The sequence below is a fragment of the Canis aureus genome, chromosome 22, assembly GCF_053574225.1.
Source record: "Canis aureus isolate CA01 chromosome 22, VMU_Caureus_v.1.0, whole genome shotgun sequence".
Taxonomy (NCBI): Eukaryota; Metazoa; Chordata; class Mammalia; order Carnivora; family Canidae; genus Canis; species Canis aureus.
Window position 1 is genome coordinate 14,822,928 of NC_135632.1, and position 18,763 is coordinate 14,841,690.

Genomic DNA, 18,763 nt, shown 5'->3' on the forward strand with positions numbered 1-18,763 from the left:
CCACTACCACTGGTTTTAAACTGCACAGGACATGATCCAGTTCATGTAGAAAGACCACCATGGGAAGCATCTGGGTGGGTGACTCAGTCAGTTAAGCGGCTGCTTTTGGCTCAGGTCATGATCCCGGGATACTGGGATGGAGCCCCGCATCAAGCTCCCTGTGCTCAGCAGGGAATCTGCTTTTCCCTCTCCCTCTACAACCCCTCCGCCCCTGTTGATGATAGCTCACACACACACACACACTCTCTCTCTCATTCTCATTTTCATTCTCTCATTCTATTTCTCTCAAATAAATAAAACCTGTAAAAGAAAGAAAGATCACCATAACTGTCCTCTGGAGGAAGGATTGGAATGCCTCTAGACAGCACAAGGAGAATACTTAAAAGACTCTAGTTCTGTTGAGAGAGAGATTATGAAGACCTGAACTAGATGAACTGTGGGAACACAGAGAAGTTGAATTCAAAAGTTGTTTAGGACTAGATTAGATTAGATTTGATAGAATTAGATTGATTTGATAAGAAGGGCATTAGAAGAACATAGGTCGAATCTGGTTTCTGGCTTGTGTGATTGGGTAGATGGTTCTGTTATTCATCTAGATGAAAACTGCCATAGGATCCAGTGTCATGTATTGTATATGTTGAGTTCTCCTTTGTGTTTATATGGTATTGTAATATATAAAGACCCCTTCCTGAGAAAGCTGGGCAGAGTATAGGAAACTGAGGCTAAGGACTAAACCAATGTAAATAATCAAGGCTCAAACTATTCTTTTTCTCTTCTTTTTTTTTTTTTAACTCTTTATAGAGAATTTAAAATACAGAAGTAGATGACTCATATCATGAACCTCTTATGTGCATATCTCTGAATTTCAACAATAATCAATTCATGGCATTTCTCGTTTTGTATGTACCTCTTTCTATATTATTGTAAAGCAAATCATTTTCATCATAAATCTCTCTCTACTTATATCTAAAAAGTCTCCTTTTTAGACATATCTACAATATCATTATACCTAGGAAAATTAACAATAATTCCTTAATATCAAATATGTAGTAAGTGTTCAAATTTCTAGTTGTTTCAAATGACATTTTGTTTGCTTTTTTTTTTTTTTTGTAAGATTCAGATACAGAAAATTATGAAAAAGCAAATATATGACTAATAAATACTTCAGGGCAAATAGTCTTATAACAACCACCAGCTCAATAAGTAGAACCCAGAGACCCCTTCATGTGTCCCATCCCAATCACTATACCCTCTCTCTCTCCTATGTATGTTACCTGATTTTTAGAGTAATCACTTCCTTGAATGTTTAAATAGTTTTGTTACCTAAGTGGTGCCTCCTTTCCCACATTTTAGTCTTGCCTGTTAAAAAAAGTTGATATCTATTTTATATATAGATCTCCATTCTGTCCCATTATTTTCCTCAGACTTTAGTTGTTGAAACCAGTCTGTTTGACTTGTGCGGTTTCCACAGTCTAGATTTTATTGATTTTTGTACTCATGTGCATCTAAACACATTCCTCTGTTTTCTGTATTTCCTGTAGTCTGGCATGTTTTATCAGACTGATGTTTAATCCTTGGCAAGACTAGATAGTGGGGTGTTCTAACATTGTCTCTTTTTTTTTATGATTTGCACATTGCTGATGCAGTCATGCTTAATGGTTGTAACTATTAATTTATTGTGGGTTGCAATTAGTATTATTCTAACTACTAGCACTATATATATATATATATATATATATATATAGTCACAATAGTACAGATATATCTATCTATCTATCTATATATATATATACACACACACTATTTCTTTACCTGGAGGTACAGTTCCTATAAGAAAGCAGAATAAATGCTGGATATCCTCCCTTTATTGGCCAGTTTTCAAGATGATGAATTTGTTCCTGGTCTTCTTCCACAGATGACCAATTCTTCCCTTTTAAAAGTATCATTATGAATTCATGAATTTGAACATACTTGATGGGTTTCATACTTTGCACCTATTACAATCGAAGCTTAAATTGTTTCATCTTTGGCTACTGGGAGCCTCTTCTAATTGATCTTAAGTCCTTTTGACATGACTCTGGTAGTCTTTGATGCTTGTTACCTGATATTATACGATGTTCCAAGTTCATCTTATCCATTTCCTGTCCTGTACCTGGAATCAGCCATTTCTCTAAGAAGCCCTGATTTCCCTTAGGGAGGATTTTATATCAGGCTCCTCCTGGGGGCTGCAGATGTTCATTGCTACTAGATTGGTCAATTTTTTCCAGTCCTTTTAAATGGACAGAGTTAAGACACATACCCACAAAGATACAATACTTAATGGGTTCATATTGATACTTCCAGTTCAAATCTTACTAAACCTCTTTTCTGTTACATCTCATTCCCCTTTCTTCCATTGTGAGAATCCTGATTTTTAAGGACATGAGGATGAAAAAGTAATAGAATTAGTATATATGATTGGTTTTATCCCATATTCTTATTGGTTTTATCCCATATTATATTGCTTAATGTCCCAGTGTCCCAAATAAAACTAATATTTCCATTAATATGGTTACTAAAAACATTTTAAAATTTTTTGCATATGCTCTCTGTGTTCTCTCCGTTCTTTTCTTTTTTAAATATTTATTTTATAGAGAAAGAGCACATGTGGGGGGTGGGGGGAGGGGCAGAGGGAGAGGGAGAGAGGAATCTGACATGGGCTGAGCATGTAGTTGAGCAAGGAGTCCCACATGGGAGTCTTATCTCAGACCCTGAGATCATGACCTGAGCTAAAACCGGGAGTTGGATGCTTAACTGACTGTACCACCCAGGTGCCCCCTCCTTATTTTTTTAATAGTCATGCTTTAACCACAGTGTTGGAGCATATACCCACTTTAGTATACTATCCTCTTTCCCTCCTAGACTTCATTTAGCCTTAGATCTATAGATAACTGTAGATAGGATTACCAGGTATTATGTGAGTATCTGGTCATTTTGATTGTCTGAAGCTTGTGCTCTAATGGTTTCTTCGGGAAGAGTAATCCCTGAGTTTGTGCATTTTGTATTTGAGTTTAAGTCAGTTTCACTGGATACAAAAATCCTTGGTTCATACTTTCTCTCAATTTCCTAAATATATTTATTTTTTTCTGGCATAATTCGTTGCTGTTGAAAAATCTGATACTCTTTTCTTCTAGATGCACAAAGAATTCTTTTTCTTTGAAATTCAGAATTTTATTAGAATGTCTTGGTATTTGTCAGTTTTAGGTTATTATCTTTTATTTCTGAACATTTTCTTGAATTTAGCATTTAGTATCAATTCTGTTTTCTTGCTTTGATTTTCTTCTTCAGATACTCTTACTGGCTGTGGATACTTTGCCTACCTCTAGTACTTGTTGTTTTCTCTTGAATATCAGTTGTGAGAGTCATACAGACTAGATTGTTGCAGCCTTATTGTGGCCCTTACACTCAGCTGGCATTGAAGAGGTGTAAAAAACTCCTTGTTTCAACTGATCTTCTCAAATTGGCCTGTTGTAAATTCTTGCTGGCTATTTTGGGATTATCCTATTCTGAGTTCATTAGATGCAGCCCCATTGAATATTTCTTTATTGTGTAGGTGTTTTGGCTCTTGGTGGTTTGTATTCTGAGGACACCTTGTCATCTAGTTTTATTGTAAATGCTGTCAAGGAATTTTGGTTTTGTTATCTAGTTACTCTGTTTTTATGTAGGGATTTGAAGAGTTTAAAACTATGCTAATACTATTTTCTTTTTTTTTTTTTCTTTAAAGATTTTATTCATGAGAGACAGAGAGAGAGAGAGAGAGTCAGAGACATAGGCAGAAGGAGAAGCAGGCTCCAGGCATGGAGCCTGATGTGGGATTAGATCCCAGGACTCCAGGATCATGCCCTGAGCTGAAGGCAGATGCTCAACCACTGAGCCACCCAGGCTTCCCATATTAAAGCTATTTTCCCAGACTCCCCCATACTTGGTGTGTGTGTGTGTTTATAGTCTATTTGAATCAGGATTTAAATAAATTTATATGTATTACAAAACCTGTAGAGTCTCCTTCTGTACCTGTTCTCTCCCTTCACTCTCCTTTCTCCCTCCCACCACTGTCCCCTTATAATTTTTTAGTTGAAGGAACCACATTATGTATCCTAAAGAGAAAGCCTAAAGAGTTTGTTTATTAAATCCTTGTAGTATAGTTTAACATATTCTGTCCTTGGTATTTCCCCTAAAGTGGTATAGTTGGACCTGTTTTTTTTTTTTTTTTTCCAAGATTTTATTTATTTATTCATGAAAGACTCAGAGAGGAAGAGACACAGGCAGAGGGAGAAGCAGGCTCCCTGCAGGGAGGTCCGATGCAGGGCTCAGTCCCAGGACCCCAGGATCCTGACCTGAGCCAAAGGCAGATGCTCAACCACTGAGCCACCCAGTTGCCCGGAACTGGAGTCTTGATCAGATTCCAGTTTCATAATAAGATTATATATTGAAAACAACCACTGACTAGAATAGCTCAAGGAGAACAAACAATACAGAAACGGAGCTTCATGGTGGGCGTGGGGCCTACATAAAAGAAGAAAGGAAGGGAGGAAAGAGATAAGGAGAGAAAGGAAGAAAGGTAGACTTTAGCAAATAGGCAAATACATAGCAACAAAGAGTAGAATAGTAGGGGGTGGAGGAATGAGGCATGACTGTCAGTAGGTACAGGGTTTCTTTTCAGGGAAAAGAATGGCGGTGGTAGTGGTAGTTGCTGCTAAATTGTATACTTTTAAAAATGGAGCTTACAATATCAATATGTGAATTATATTTCAATACAGCTGTTATCTTAAAAAAGGAAGTTATATTTAAAAACAAAGAGGGGGACAACCCTGGTGGCATAGCGGTATAGCGCCGCCTGCAGCCCGGGGTGTGATCCTGGAGACCCGGGATTGAGTCCTGCATCGGGTTCCCTGCATGGGGCCTGCTTCTCTCTCTGCCTCTCTCTCTCTCTCTCTCTATGTCTCTATGAATAAATAAAATCTTAAAAAAAAAAAAAATTCCAGAGCAACTTATTTTAAAAAAATAAATAAATAAAAATTAAAAAATAAAAACAAAGAGGGATACCTAATCCTCTAAGACTGATAGGAAGAAGGTTGGCATGGGTACACATGCTGATGAACTTGTAAGTGACTTGTCCTATAAGCCCACTTACAAAGTGAGACTTACATATTCAGCTGTGTATTGAATATATCAATTGGGATACTCTACTGACACATCAAACGCAATATCCTTGCTGACCAATAGAAATGTAGTGCAAGACACATGGAATTTTTAGTTTTCTAAAGCCAATTTAAAAAATAAAAACGTGTGAAATTAATTTTATTTTAAGATTTTATTTTTAAGTAATCTCACACTCAACATGGGGCTCAAACTCACAGCTGCAAGATCAAGAGTTGCATGCTTTACTGAGCCAGCCAGCTGCCCCTGAAATTAATTTTTATATCTCCTATTTAATCTAGTGTATCTAAAATCTTATATTTCAATATGTAATTAATGTAAAAATTACTCATGAGATATTTTACATTCATTTCACATGCAAATCTTTGAAATTCAGTGAAATTCATCTTAATACAGACTTCCCAGATTTCAAGTGCTCAGTAGCTGCATGTGAATTTTACCTAGGTATTGGACCATACAGATGAGAAGGTTTAAAATGAGACTCATGAATTTATTCCCGTCTCCTTGTTCTCAATAAATGACCCTTCTTTCTAACGTCATTCTCTTATTTCCCTCTTTCTTAACGTTCACATCAGTCACTTAGTAAAGATAAGGATAAATTTTTATCCTTAAAATTTATGCAGATCTATCTCTTCTTATCCAACCCTACTTATCCAGTTGCCCCAATTTCAGGACTTGATATTTCTTGCCTACGCTTGCCTCTCACCTGGTCTTCCTGTCTCTACTTTTGCCTCTTATAAAGGCATCTTCTGCTTTGCAGCCAGAATCTCTGCCTAACTGAAAACTTCACCATGTTATTCCCTCACTTACTACCTTTAGTGGCTTCCCAGTATTTTAGTAGTAATAGTAGTAGTAGTAGCAGTAGTCTATAACCACAGATGATTCTTTGGGAATGTGGGAAAAAGAAAGTAGTTATCTGTCCTTATTTCATTCTTTTAAAAAATACATTTAGTCTATGTCTTAATGTATATATAACACAGTAGAATGCGTAAATAATTTATAAATGAATATAATTATACTAATGGAATATGATAAAGTACAGATTCCTTTGGATAGCATTTAAGGGCCTGGCCTCTTATCTACTTTTCTGCTTCATCTTTTGCCTTTCACTTTATATTCTAGTAATACTGCACTGTTTGTTTGTAAGGCTCTGAACATTTATCATCTGTTTCACTCTCCCATGTATTTACTCTTGCTGCTTCTGCCTGGTTGCTCTTCCTAACTTCCTTCGCTTGACAGTTCTCATTTGTTTTGGTAGCGGTGGTGGTAAAAACATTTAACATGAGATTTACCCCTAACAAATTTTTAAGTATACATTATTGTTAACTATATAGGCACTATGTTGTACAGTGGATCTCTAGAACTTGCTCATCTTGCATAACTGAAACTTTATTGAACCTATTGAACAATTCCCTATTTTCCTTTTCCCTCTGGCCCTTGGCAAGCACCATTCTACTCTTCTATGTATTTGACTGTTTCGGACACTTTATGTAAGTGGCATCATGCATTATTTGTTCTTTTGTGATTGGCTTAGTATAATGTCCTCTAACATCATGCATGTTGTCGCTTATGGCAGGATTTCATTCTCTTTTAAGGCCAAATGATATTCCATTGTATGTATTAATCCTTTCATCTACCTATGGACTATTAGATTGGTTCCTTATCTTGGTTTTTGCGAATAATGCTGCAATGAACATGAGAGTGCAGATACCTCTCTGAGATCCTGATTTCAGTTCTTTTGGATATATACCCAGAAAGGGGATCATTGGATTATAGGGAAATTCTATTTTAAATATTTTGAGGAATCTCCATACTTTTTGTCATAGCAGCTATACCATTTTCCATTCCTACCAAGAATGTACAAGGATTGTAATTTCTTCACATTCTCAGCAGTACTTATCTTTTGTGTTTTGTTTTGTTTTAACTAGCCATCCTAACAGGTATCAGGTAACACCTCATGGTGATTTTGGTTTGCATTTTTTCTAATGATTAGTGATGTTGAGCAACTTTCATTTGCCGGTTGTCCATTTGTGTTCTTCTTTGGAGAAATTTGTGTTATTGACTCTTGCCTGTTTTTTTAATTGGGTTATTTGGGGGTTCTTTGTTAATGAGTTGTTGGAGTTTCTTGGATATTTTGGATATTAACCCCCTATCAGATAAAGGGTTTGTAAATATTTTCTCCCATTCCATAGGGTTGCCTTTTCATTTTGTTGATTGTTTTCACTTGGCTTTTACTCCAGCAAGTCTTTCTCCTCTAGGTTAGATGAGATGTCCCTCTTCCCAATTCCCATGAACATTGTAAATAACTCAGATTTGGCACTTACCTTACTATATTGGTATTATCTGTCCTTATAGGTCTGATTTGTCTTTCTCCCCTCCCCAAGACTCATTTTGATGGCAAGGATTTTGCCTCTGTTGTCGTTTTTGTACTCTAGTCCCTATTATAGTTCTTAGCATATAGTTGACACTCAGAAATTAGTAGAACTAAACTGAACCCCTGAAAAGGTAATAAGTCATCAAAGTTTATGACTAGGCATTAACCAAAGTTAAAAAAATTGAAGACTTAGATCCCTTCTTAATACCAATGACCTCTGTTTGAAATTTGAGTAGATAAATGAAACTGATAGTAGTACTTTTAATTTTAAGTGAAAAAGAACTGTAGCACACATAGAATACAAAAAGGTAAGTATATAACCACCAGCACAGTATTTTTGTCTGTTCTTTTCATGTGTATAGAACAGTACCTGGCACATAATAGTAAATAACTGGTCAGTAAATGTTTATTGAATAAATGAATGATGCGTATAGAAAAGCACTCTAATCTCACACTTATTAGGCTTTAAGGCAAAAATTAAGTTCAGAACATTTCCTCATCTCTAATTCAATTTAAAATTGACCACCTAAAGCAAAAATCAAGTTAGTATATTCTCACATTACTTTATAGTTTCGTAAAGGAAGTCTGGTGTATAAATATGCATTTTTTTCTCTTTTAGTAAACGAAGCAAAAAAGGAGATAAAAATGGAAAAGGCTTGAGACATTTTTCCATGAAAGTATGTGAGAAAGTTCAGCGGAAAGGTACAACGTCATACAATGAAGTGGCCGATGAGCTGGTATCAGAGTTCACCAATTCAAATAACCATTTGGCAGCTGATTCGGTAGGTAGATCATGCACTTGACATTGACTATGATGAGTGATAGAACAGTGTATCTCTAGGTTGACTGTGTCTGTTTTTTTTTTTTTTTTTTTTTTTTTGCCTGTGTCATTTTTTTAAGGACTCAGACAAGCTAGGGAATCCCCAACTCCTTTACGTGAGGGTTTCATATTGTCTTTTGAGGAATTCTTCTGTTGAGTTTTGTTTTAGAAAGGGTTCTTTTATTATATATTTAAACATAAAGATTAGCATGTATTTTTTAAATATACTTTGGGGAGTTACAAAAGGAACATACTTTTTTAAAAAGATTTTATTTGTTTATTTGAGAGCACAGCAGGAGGAGCAGCAGGCAGAGAATATTCATAGAACATTATAGACATATTTATGGAACATGTAAGTCCTCTTTTTAACCACAGACCTTAATCTTTCTCCACAAAGGCATATTCACTATTACCAGATTCTTTAGTATCATCTCCAAAGTTCCTTAGGCATACACATAATAAAACCTATTCCCTATTTTATTTTATTTTTTTTTAATTTTTTTTTTTTTAAGATTTTATTTGTTTATTTTGGAGAGCTACAGAACAGTTCTGTCACTCCCAAAAGGTTCTTTCTGCCTTTTGTAATGTATCCCTCCTTCCCTCCTTCTCCCTCTATCCCTAGGCAATTGCTGATCTGCTTTTTATCATTATAGATCAATTTGCACTTTATTTAAATGTGATCATATTATATATACTCCACAATTCTTAAAATAGTTCTTGACCTTACTGGAAATATGTTTAATATTCCAATCTTAATTATGACAAGGGTTTTATTTTGAAATGATAGCATCCATAACTTGATTTTTTAAATGAATGTTTCTTTTTTTATTTTTTATTATTTATTTTTAAGATTTTATTTATTCATGAGAGACACAGAGATGCAGAGACACAGGCAGATGGAGAAGCAGGCTGCCTACAGGAAGCCCAATGTGGGACTCGATCCCAGGATCCTGGGACCACACGCCAAGCCACCCAGGCATCCTGAATGTTTCTTTTTTCTTAACTAAAAATAATCAGAAATGGATATTTAATTTATTCCAATTTTGTGTAGTTTTGAAAATTTAGGTATTTTACACTGACAGTCCTAAATGAGATTGATGTAATCTTTTTGTTTTTACCATCTTTGCAGTTGTTTTTTTTTTTTTTTTTTTTTTTCCATCTTTGCAGTTTTGATTTGCAGTGTTATGCTGGGCTTTTTAAAATTTAGAGGGTTTTTTTCCTTCTTCCACTTTACTCCATTATAGGTTTAATAGCATTAGATGTGTATTTTGCTTCCCTGACATTTTATAGAATAGAAATCACCTCTGATACCATCTAGGCATGGTGATTTGGTGGGGGGTAATGCTTAGATAGCATTCTCCATTTTTACTTTGGTAATTAGCCTGTTTAGAATTTTTGTCTCCTTTAGTATTTTATGGTTTCTTAGAAAATCCTCCATTTCATACATGTTCTTAAAACTATTTGCAATTATTTTTCCCAAAGAACCATCTCCTAAATTTGTATGGACTCTTCTGTTTTGTAGTTAATTTCTTTTTTTTTTTCCTATATTCATTTAATAGTATCTTCTCTTTCCTGAAGTTACTTTTGTTATTTTTCTATCCTGTAGATTATGATATATACTTTATTTACTTTGATTATTTTTGTTTAGTAATGAAAATGTTTGTTTGTTTGTTTTTTTAATTTATTTATTTATTCATGAGAGACACAGAGAGAGGGGCAGAGACACAGGCAAGGGAGAGGCAGGCTCCTCACAGGGAGCCCGATGTGGGACTTGATCCCTGGACCAGGGATCACACCCTGAGCCAAAGGCAGACGCTCAACCACTGAGCCACCCAGGCGTCCCAATGAAAATGTTTATAGCTGTGACTTTTCCTCATGTGCACTGCTTTAGCCATTTCCCATTGATTCTGATATATTACTCTTTAAATATTCTGCAACTTTGGTTTTAGTTTCCTCTCTGACCTAAGAATGGCATTAGAATTTTTATATTTCCAGGTAATAGGGATTTTTTTTATAAATTGAACTATTTATATATTTTTTAAAATTGCTTTGAGATTTTTCTTGTGAGCCATTATTTGGTAATGCATTTTTTTTCTTTTCTCTGGCACCTGTAGAGAAGGTATGTCGCATTCTGATTCTGAGTGAAAGTGGAAATTTTCAAAATGTTCTACAAGACCTATATGATCTGGCCCACCATTACCTCTCTCATCTCATCTCCTACTAGGAACTCTCCCAGTTACTATACTCTAGCCACCTTATGATAAAAGTTTTATCTTGAAATTATAGCAACCATAACTTGATCTTTTAAATGAATATTTCTTTCATTTTTCTTAATTAAAAAATTCAGAAATGGATATTGAATTCAATCAAATTCTGTATGTTTCCTGAAAATTTAGGAGTTTTACACTGACAGCCATGAATGAGATTGGTGGGTTTTTGTTTGCTTTTTGTTTCGGGGTGAATATGCCAGGTACGTTCCTTATCAGACTGTTAGACTTGCTATTTCCTATGTCTGAATCTCTGCTAAGGAGCCATATGGTTTCTCTCTTCTCTCCAATTTTTATTCAGATGTCACTGTACCGAGGCATTTCTTCTTAGCACATTTTATCATCTAATATAAATTTTAACTTACCAACCCCATCCTCATCCCTGAATACAAGCAAGAGTTGGGGGTTTTCTGTCTATTCCCTGCTGTGTTATTTTTTTTTTATAAATATATAAATTGGAAGGTTTGTAGTCTTTAGTTCTTTAACTGGTTATCTTTATAACTTTAAGTAACTTCAGTATTTTGTTTCTTTTGTTGTTACCTATAAACCAGTATCTGTTGATTATGAAGGGAAAAAGTTAATATGCTTCTATCTACTTGCATGTCCCATCTTTTGTCTACCACAGATACAGATTGAATATCTTAGTGGTAGTTGTTAAAAGAGTAATATTATTACAGTTTGTTTTTATGACTTTAAATAAATATATTGTGCCAAAACCTGTGTTACTATTTACTTCATCGGTTTAAATAGTTAATCTGCTTTGAATCCCATACCCCTTAAAATAGCAAGGAGAACACGAGCAAGCCTATTTTGTTGTCTCCTCCTGGTATTTTTTTACTATATTATCATTATTTCCACAGTGCCAGGATTTCTAATATTTACATTCGGTTCTATAACTTAAATCTCCCACTTATTTAAGTTTAGTTCTGTATTCTGTGTTCTCCACCATCCTTTATTATCATGGCATTTTATTGATTGGATTTTTCTTTTCTTTTTTTTTTTTTTTAACATTTTTATTTATTTATGATAGTCACAGAGAGAGAGAGAGGCAGAGACATAGGCAGAGGGAGAAGCAGGCTCCATGCACCGAGAGCCCGACGTGGGATTCGATCCTGGGTCTCCAGGATCGCGCCCTGGGCCAAAGGCAGGCGCCAAACCGCTGCGCCACCCAGGGATCCCTGATTGGATTTTTCCTTAGGAGCTACTTGTCCATAATAAAATAAGGGACTTTTTCCACAATCTAAGTTTAACACAGTCTCCTTCATTGAAAAAATCTTGCTACGGGGATGCCTGAGTGGCTCAGTGGTTGAGCATCGGCCTTTGGCTCAGGGCGTGATCCCAGTCCCAGGATTGAGTCCCGCATTGGGCTCCCTGTGAGGAGCCTGCTTCTCTCTCTGCCTATGTCTCTCTCTCTCTCTCTCTCTCTCTCTCTCATGAATAAATAAATAAAATCTTTTTTTAAAAAATCTTGCTACCAAAGAAAGAAAAAAAAATCAGCTGAAGTAAACAGTGTGCTTATTGATCTTTGTGATGACATTTTGGTGCAAGTTCGCTATTTTCATTGTAGACTAGTAACAGTTTACAGATCAGCACGGACTTGGACCACATACTTGAAAAGCACGGTTTACCTAGAGCTTAAAACATGCATCCTTGACTTTTCAAAGTCTCATATCCCCCAGACAATGGAGAGGTTTAGCTCGCTTTAACTAACAACTCCAGGGATCCCTGGGTGGCGCAGTGGTTTGGCGCCTGCCTTTGGCCCAGGGCGCGATCCCGGAGATCCGGGATCGAATCCCACATCGGGCTCTCAGTGCATGGAGCCTGCTTCTCCCTCTGCCTGTGTCTCTGCCTCTCTCTCTCTCTCTCTGTGACTATCATAAATAAATAAAAAAATAAAAAAAAATAAAAAAAAAAATAAAATAAAAAAATAACTAACAACTCCATTACCCCTTTCTGATATAATACTATTGTCATGTATGTTAGTTCTATATATATATATATATATATTCTTGATTCCACAAGACATTATTGTTTTATAAACTGAGTGTTAATTGGGATATACCCGTATATTTATCTTTTGAGTTGGTCTTCATTCCATCCTACATCTCCAAACTCCCATCTTGGATCCCATCCATCTTCCTTCTCCCAAAAGAAGGCCCTTTAGTATTTTTAAATTTAGATCTGTTGGTAACATAATCTTTATTTTTTAGATTGTATTATGTTTTAGATTGTTTGAAAGTATCTTTATCTCATCTTTGCTCTTGAAGGATATTTTCACTGGGTATAGAATTCTTTAAGCACTCTAAATATATTATAATAATAATATTAAACAGGATATCTTAATATCCTGTGACTGTATCTTAACCTTTGCAATTTATCACTCATTAAAAATACTTTTTAGCAGGCTTATGATCAGAAGAATATTAGGAGAAGAGTTTATGATGCTTTAAATGTGCTAATGGCAATGAACATAATTTCAAAGGAAAAAAAAGAAATCAAGTGGATTGGCTTGCCTACCAATTCTGCTCAGGAATGTCAAAATCTTGAGGTAAGTGAGGAAACTGTTTTTAGATAGTAGTTTGCTTTATTTTACATAAGATGCATTTTAATTTAGAAATGCATATATTAAAATATTTCTAATTATTCTCGTATACTATGTCTTTTTTTTTTTTTTAACAGACTCTTCTGTGTAGAATTTTAGAACTGGAAGGAGATTTAGCAAGGTATATAGTTTGATGAAACTGAGGGACACAGAAATTAATTGACTTGATTTTTACAGTTTCTTAGATAAGATTTTTATTTTATTCTAGCTTAATTCTGAGCACTCTACTAAGAAGTTTTGGACAATTCATGAATAGAAATATCTTATTTGATGAAATGCTTGCTATAGGGATACAAAACAAAAGGAAACTGGCTATTTACCTTTTGTGTTTAAACTTTTATCTTTGACTCTCACATCAGTGGCAACAGAATGGTATTTCATCTGTATCTTTATCAGAAAGGATAGAATGTTCAGCTTCTATGATTTTTAGGATGATATGTGCAAAAACAGCTTTTATGGGTGCCTCAGTGGCTCAGTTGGTTAAGCGTCTACCTTTTGTTCAGGTCGTGATCTCAGGGTCCCAGGATTGAGTCCCATATCAGTCCCCCTGTCCCTCTGCTCATGTTCTCTCTTGTGCGCGCGCGCTCTCTCTCTCTCTCTCTCCCCCCCCCACCCCCGGTCTTTCAAATAAAATCCAAAAACCAAAACAAACAAAAAAATTTTTTAGTCCATTAACTTTAATCATTATAGACAATTTTTCCTATATGAGCATGTACTCTGACCTACTGGTTTTAAATTGATTTGACATACTTATACTATAATGGCCATAAATGGAATAAATTGAGGTTAAATAGAGTTTCTGGCAATAAATATGGTTGATTTCTTGTTTTTCTCAGCCCTTTTCCCCTCATCAAATCAAAACTTACTTGGTATAACTTGTGGGTGGAGGGAGAAATTAGACATTCATCAGAAGTTGTAGAATATTATCCATATTCTACAATGGAAATGACCTCCTTTTCTCCTTCTGATAGAGTGGAATTTAAGGATCATTTTTATTACCAGTAATATTAAACTGATAACTAAGCCTCAATAAGCAAAAATTTGTTAGTCCCATAAGCATGTTCCGTATACAAGTAGGAATTATGTATTGAATATGTAGGCTATCTGTATTAGGAGCAATGTCCATTTAAAAGTCAATTAAACTGGGGATCCCTGGGTGGCTCAGTGGTTTGGCGCCTGCCTTTGGCCCGGGGCGCGATCCTGGAGTCCCGGGATCGAGTCCCAGTCGGGCTTCCGTCATGGAGCCTGCTTCTCCCTCTGCCTGTGTCTCTGTCTCTCTCTTTTTGTCTATCATGAATAAATAAATAAAATCTTAAAAAAAAAAAAAAGTCATTTAAACTGAGATCTTAAATGAGATCTTACCTCATTCTTCAGGTTAGGGGTAATATAGGAAAGTAATTAATAGGAGGGCCTCTGGAACCAAATAGTTTAGGTTCAAATCCTGACTCTTAACATTCACGAACTATGTGACCTTGGGCAGTTACTTCACCCTCTATGCCTCCATTTCCTTACATGCAAAATGGGTAACAACAGTACTTTACCTCATAGAGTTTTGTGAAGATGCATTAAGATGATGTGTAAAGGAAAAAAAAAAGATGTGTGTGAAGTGCTTAGTTGAGTTGCTAACACACAGAGTAAGTCTTCACTAAGTGTTAGCTATGATTCTGATTAGAATTGAGTAAGAAATAGCAACAAGTACTGCATACCAAGATTTTATTAAGTGGATGGATTTCATTATTGATAATAGTTGCCACAATTCTGTTATCGTGCCTACTTGCTTATCCTAACTCCTGCTTCCCAAAAAGGTGTGATATGCCTTAATTGATATTGATAGTTAAAATGGATTGAGTTTTAAGGAAAAAAAAATTTAAGAGTTATTTATTTATCTGAGAGAGAGAGAGAGAACACAAAGCATGAGCAGGGAGAGGGGCAGAGGGAAATAAAGAGGGGGAGAAACCCAAACAGATTCTCTGCACTGAGCCTAGAGCCCAATGTGGGGCTCGATCCCACAACCCTGAGATTATGACCTGAGCCAAAACCAAGAGTTGGACTCTTAACCGACTGAGCCACCCAGGCACCCCTGGGGAAAATTCTTGATATCTCAGAATTGGAACCAGGAAAGTGAACTGTACTTTATACTTTCCATATGTTCATGATATTTTGTAACTTATGTTTTAAAGATAGAGAAGCAGAGGAGGATAGAACGGATAAAGCAGAAGCGGGCCCAGCTGCAAGAACTTCTCCTGCAGGTATAGATGCTGGGATGGTTTTCATTCTTTTCCCTGCCTATATTCTACTGCTCTCCTTACTTGCATTTAGAATCAGTGTTTTCTACTTTGGGTCCCTTTTGAGTAGTGTCCGATGGGACCAATCTGGGGCGGCCTTCTCTTCATCTGTGCTCACCACCATCCACATGGTCTGCCTTTAAGATGGTTGGTTCTGTCTCTCACCATCATCATGGCCCCATGGCATGTCACCTGCCCTGTGTGTGACTTACATTACACAGCGATTTACTTCTGACCTTTATTCTGAACAGAAACTCAGGTCCTTTTGTATGTGTTTATTTTAGCAATTTAGAATATAAAGAAGTAAGACTAGTTGAACTTCAGGCACTTTGAGTAAGATAATCAAATCCACCTATAATGACTTATTATCTATAAACAACGGAATAATATGTGGTGATTCAGTAAGCTTCATAGAAATACCAAAAGTTAAAAATGCATTTCTTTTTAAGAAAATTTGCTTTTATAGTGTAATAAGGATCCCTGTATTTATACTGTTTTGGATAACTGCCTAGAATTTGGATGGTTTTTTAAAATATAATAGAGCCGATTTATAAAAATCATATGAGGTAAAATCACATGGACTTTTGTAAATTTTATTTTCGGTAATTGCAGTTGCTGTAAAAATTCATTTGAGCAGTACACTGGGGTCATTTTCAGAGCAATCAGAAACCCTTTTAAAATGAACCAGAGGGTCTTTATGCTTTTTTTTTTAATCAGCAAATTGTCTTTATATGAAAAGCTTCCAAACACTCATAAAATCCACTTTGATTTGACAGCCGTTAGAACCTATTTAATTTTTGATGTAATCCATTTTTTTCAGAAATAAAGGTAACAGTTAAATTATCAAATATCGTAGTAGGGTTTTTCCAAAACACTCCCTTGATCTAATGGACAGAGTATGTGAGGTATTCTTAAATACTCCACATTTTTGTTTTTCCCTTTCTAGATAGTTACATGTGTTCTTTTTATTTTACGTTCATGTATAAATCAGAGCAGCAAGAGAAAACCATTTAGCCCTTGTAGAGACCTATATATGACCTGGGAAGGAAGTAGGAAAGGAAGTAGAAGAGCAAGGGCAAAAGAGTAGCAGCAGATAGAGCAGAGATTGCCCAAACACAGCATACTCCAAAGGCGAAGTTCCACCCTGATGAGGCCATTTCTTTCTTCCTCATTGTGTTCCGTGTCTGCTTTTCACTCTGAGCCCTGGAGGACCTACCTGAGGAGCTAGGGCTGGAATGAGCACTTTATATGTTTTTTCATACTGAATTTCCAAATAAGGTTTTGTTTGAAAAGAGTATTCCACAGCTTATAAAACAGAACAAAAAACTTGAAAGCTGATTGTTTATTCCTTTGCTCCTCTCTGTGCAAGTCTGCCTCCTGCGACCTGGCCTGCCAGGCACTAGCTTCTAATCCATGCTGTCCCTTCCTTCCCCCAACTGCCGATGCTGTCCCTATGCCCACACAGCTCCCTGCTAGCTCACACTCCCTCACTGCTATGCCAGGCCTTCCTCAGGTTCCCTCAGAGCCTACCTTCATGGGACCTTCCTTCATGACCTACCTTCATTCTAGAGCTTGATTTTTGGCATAGTGTTCATGAAAAACCTGTCTATTAGTATACCCACAATAATCTGCTTCTCGAAAAGAATGGTGCTAAGCACGGTCACCGTCCTATCTGTGGGACATTCACATCCCTAGATAGCCTTCATAAAGAATGAACTTGAATATTTTTTCCTCTGCTTATCTTTGTACAGTGAACACTGTATTTTTTAAGTCCTAAATTTATTTTCCTTTTGTATGTCTCAAACCAGATATTTCTAAATTTCAACCCAGGGGCAACCTAGCTGTCAACATTTAAAAAGTAGGTCTCTCTTAATATTAAAGTGAAACCCAAAGTATAACTGGAAACAACTACTCTCTGGTCTTCTGGTAGACATACATACAGCTTATTTCCTGCTGTGTTGTTCATCTCTCAAAAGCTGTCACTGACAGTAAATTAAACATGTCCCTGAACATTAGTAATTTACCCTGGCAAAGCTAGCTTGATTTTTAACAAGTCAGTGTCACCACTCACATCACATGACACAGGTAAGTTTTACTTACATGGCACCATTTCTCATTTATCCTTGGTAATGTAGAAGAGGAATGGTGTGAGTAGATGATATCTATAGGTAATCCAGATACCCTACTTTTCTCTATATAACTGGCCCTACCAGCCCTTAAACCTTTTCCAGGGCTATTAATACATAGCAAAATGAATGGCTGAGCCTGCCCTGTGTTCAGCCTCTGAAATTGATGTTAATGAACCTGGAAAAGAACAAAAGGCTGAAGGAAATCAATCAAAGGGCAACGAAGGAAATGAATCCAAAACAAACGGGACGTGATTTTTCTTTTTACTATCAAAATAACATTATATGTGTTTTTACTGCTTTCTTGGCCTGAAAAAATCTTTGATGTACTATTAAATGTACACAGTATTGAATAGTGAGTCATAAATATATAAGAACTCTGATTTATCACTGTTGATATTCCCTCCCAGGCATGACCCTGCCATTGGCACTAGGTCCACAAAGCTAGGGCAAAGTATGACATCATCTCCTGAGATGCTTTTTCTAGTAGAAGGGAAGAGAATCTAAGCAGAAGTATCCAAACATTTCATTCCTTGTCTCAGTCTTACAGTATCAGTAGCATTTTTTTCAACATTAAATATATTAAACAAAGAATATAAAACAGCCTTCATTCTTTACCAGCAGAAAATAATGAAGTCTGACTTAAGTAATGTTTGATCGTATTGATAACTGGTAAGTGTTTTGATTGTGATTGGTACTGCTGGTGATTTTTGGACACACTGTTAGGGCTAGAATAAATTGGTGTCCCTTCTGTTTTGTGCATTTTAGGAGTAAATTTTTACTTTCTAGGGATAGTACCCAGTCATTTTAAGATAAAAATAATCTTAAACTTTTGTTAAGGCTCAGAACCTAAAATAAATAATCCTAGGGTAAGAGTGCTAAAACATAGAAAGTCACTTAAATTCATCACTACTGGATGAGAAGATGGGACACACCAATAAAAGGGAATGAGTGGATCTGACTTTAGGAATATTTAAAATCACTCTTTCATGAGCAGATGAAAAAGTTGAATTGCATAGTCTTTCTAGCTATGGAATTCTCTGAAACGTTTGCCTTATTAAAAGGGGGTGGGCAGTCACTTCTATGACTTGCA

At 36.0% G+C, this 18,763-nt stretch overlaps 1 protein-coding gene across 6 annotated transcripts in view; it reads left to right on the forward strand.

Annotated features, from left to right (window-relative positions):
* Positions 1-18,763, forward strand: part of TFDP2 (transcription factor Dp-2) — a 162,265-nt gene that overhangs the window by 127,263 nt on the left and 16,239 nt on the right. For 5 of the 6 annotated variants that reach the window (XM_077864887.1, XM_077864883.1, XM_077864885.1 and 2 more), the window contains 3 exons: positions 8,190-8,352; positions 13,059-13,205; positions 15,440-15,508. In XM_077864887.1, coding sequence (XP_077721013.1) covers positions 8,190-8,352; positions 13,059-13,205; positions 15,440-15,508 — 379 coding nt within the window. The remainder of the gene's footprint in view (positions 1-8,189; positions 8,353-13,058; positions 13,206-15,439; positions 15,509-18,763) is intronic. The other variant, XM_077864884.1, reaches the window with a different exon arrangement.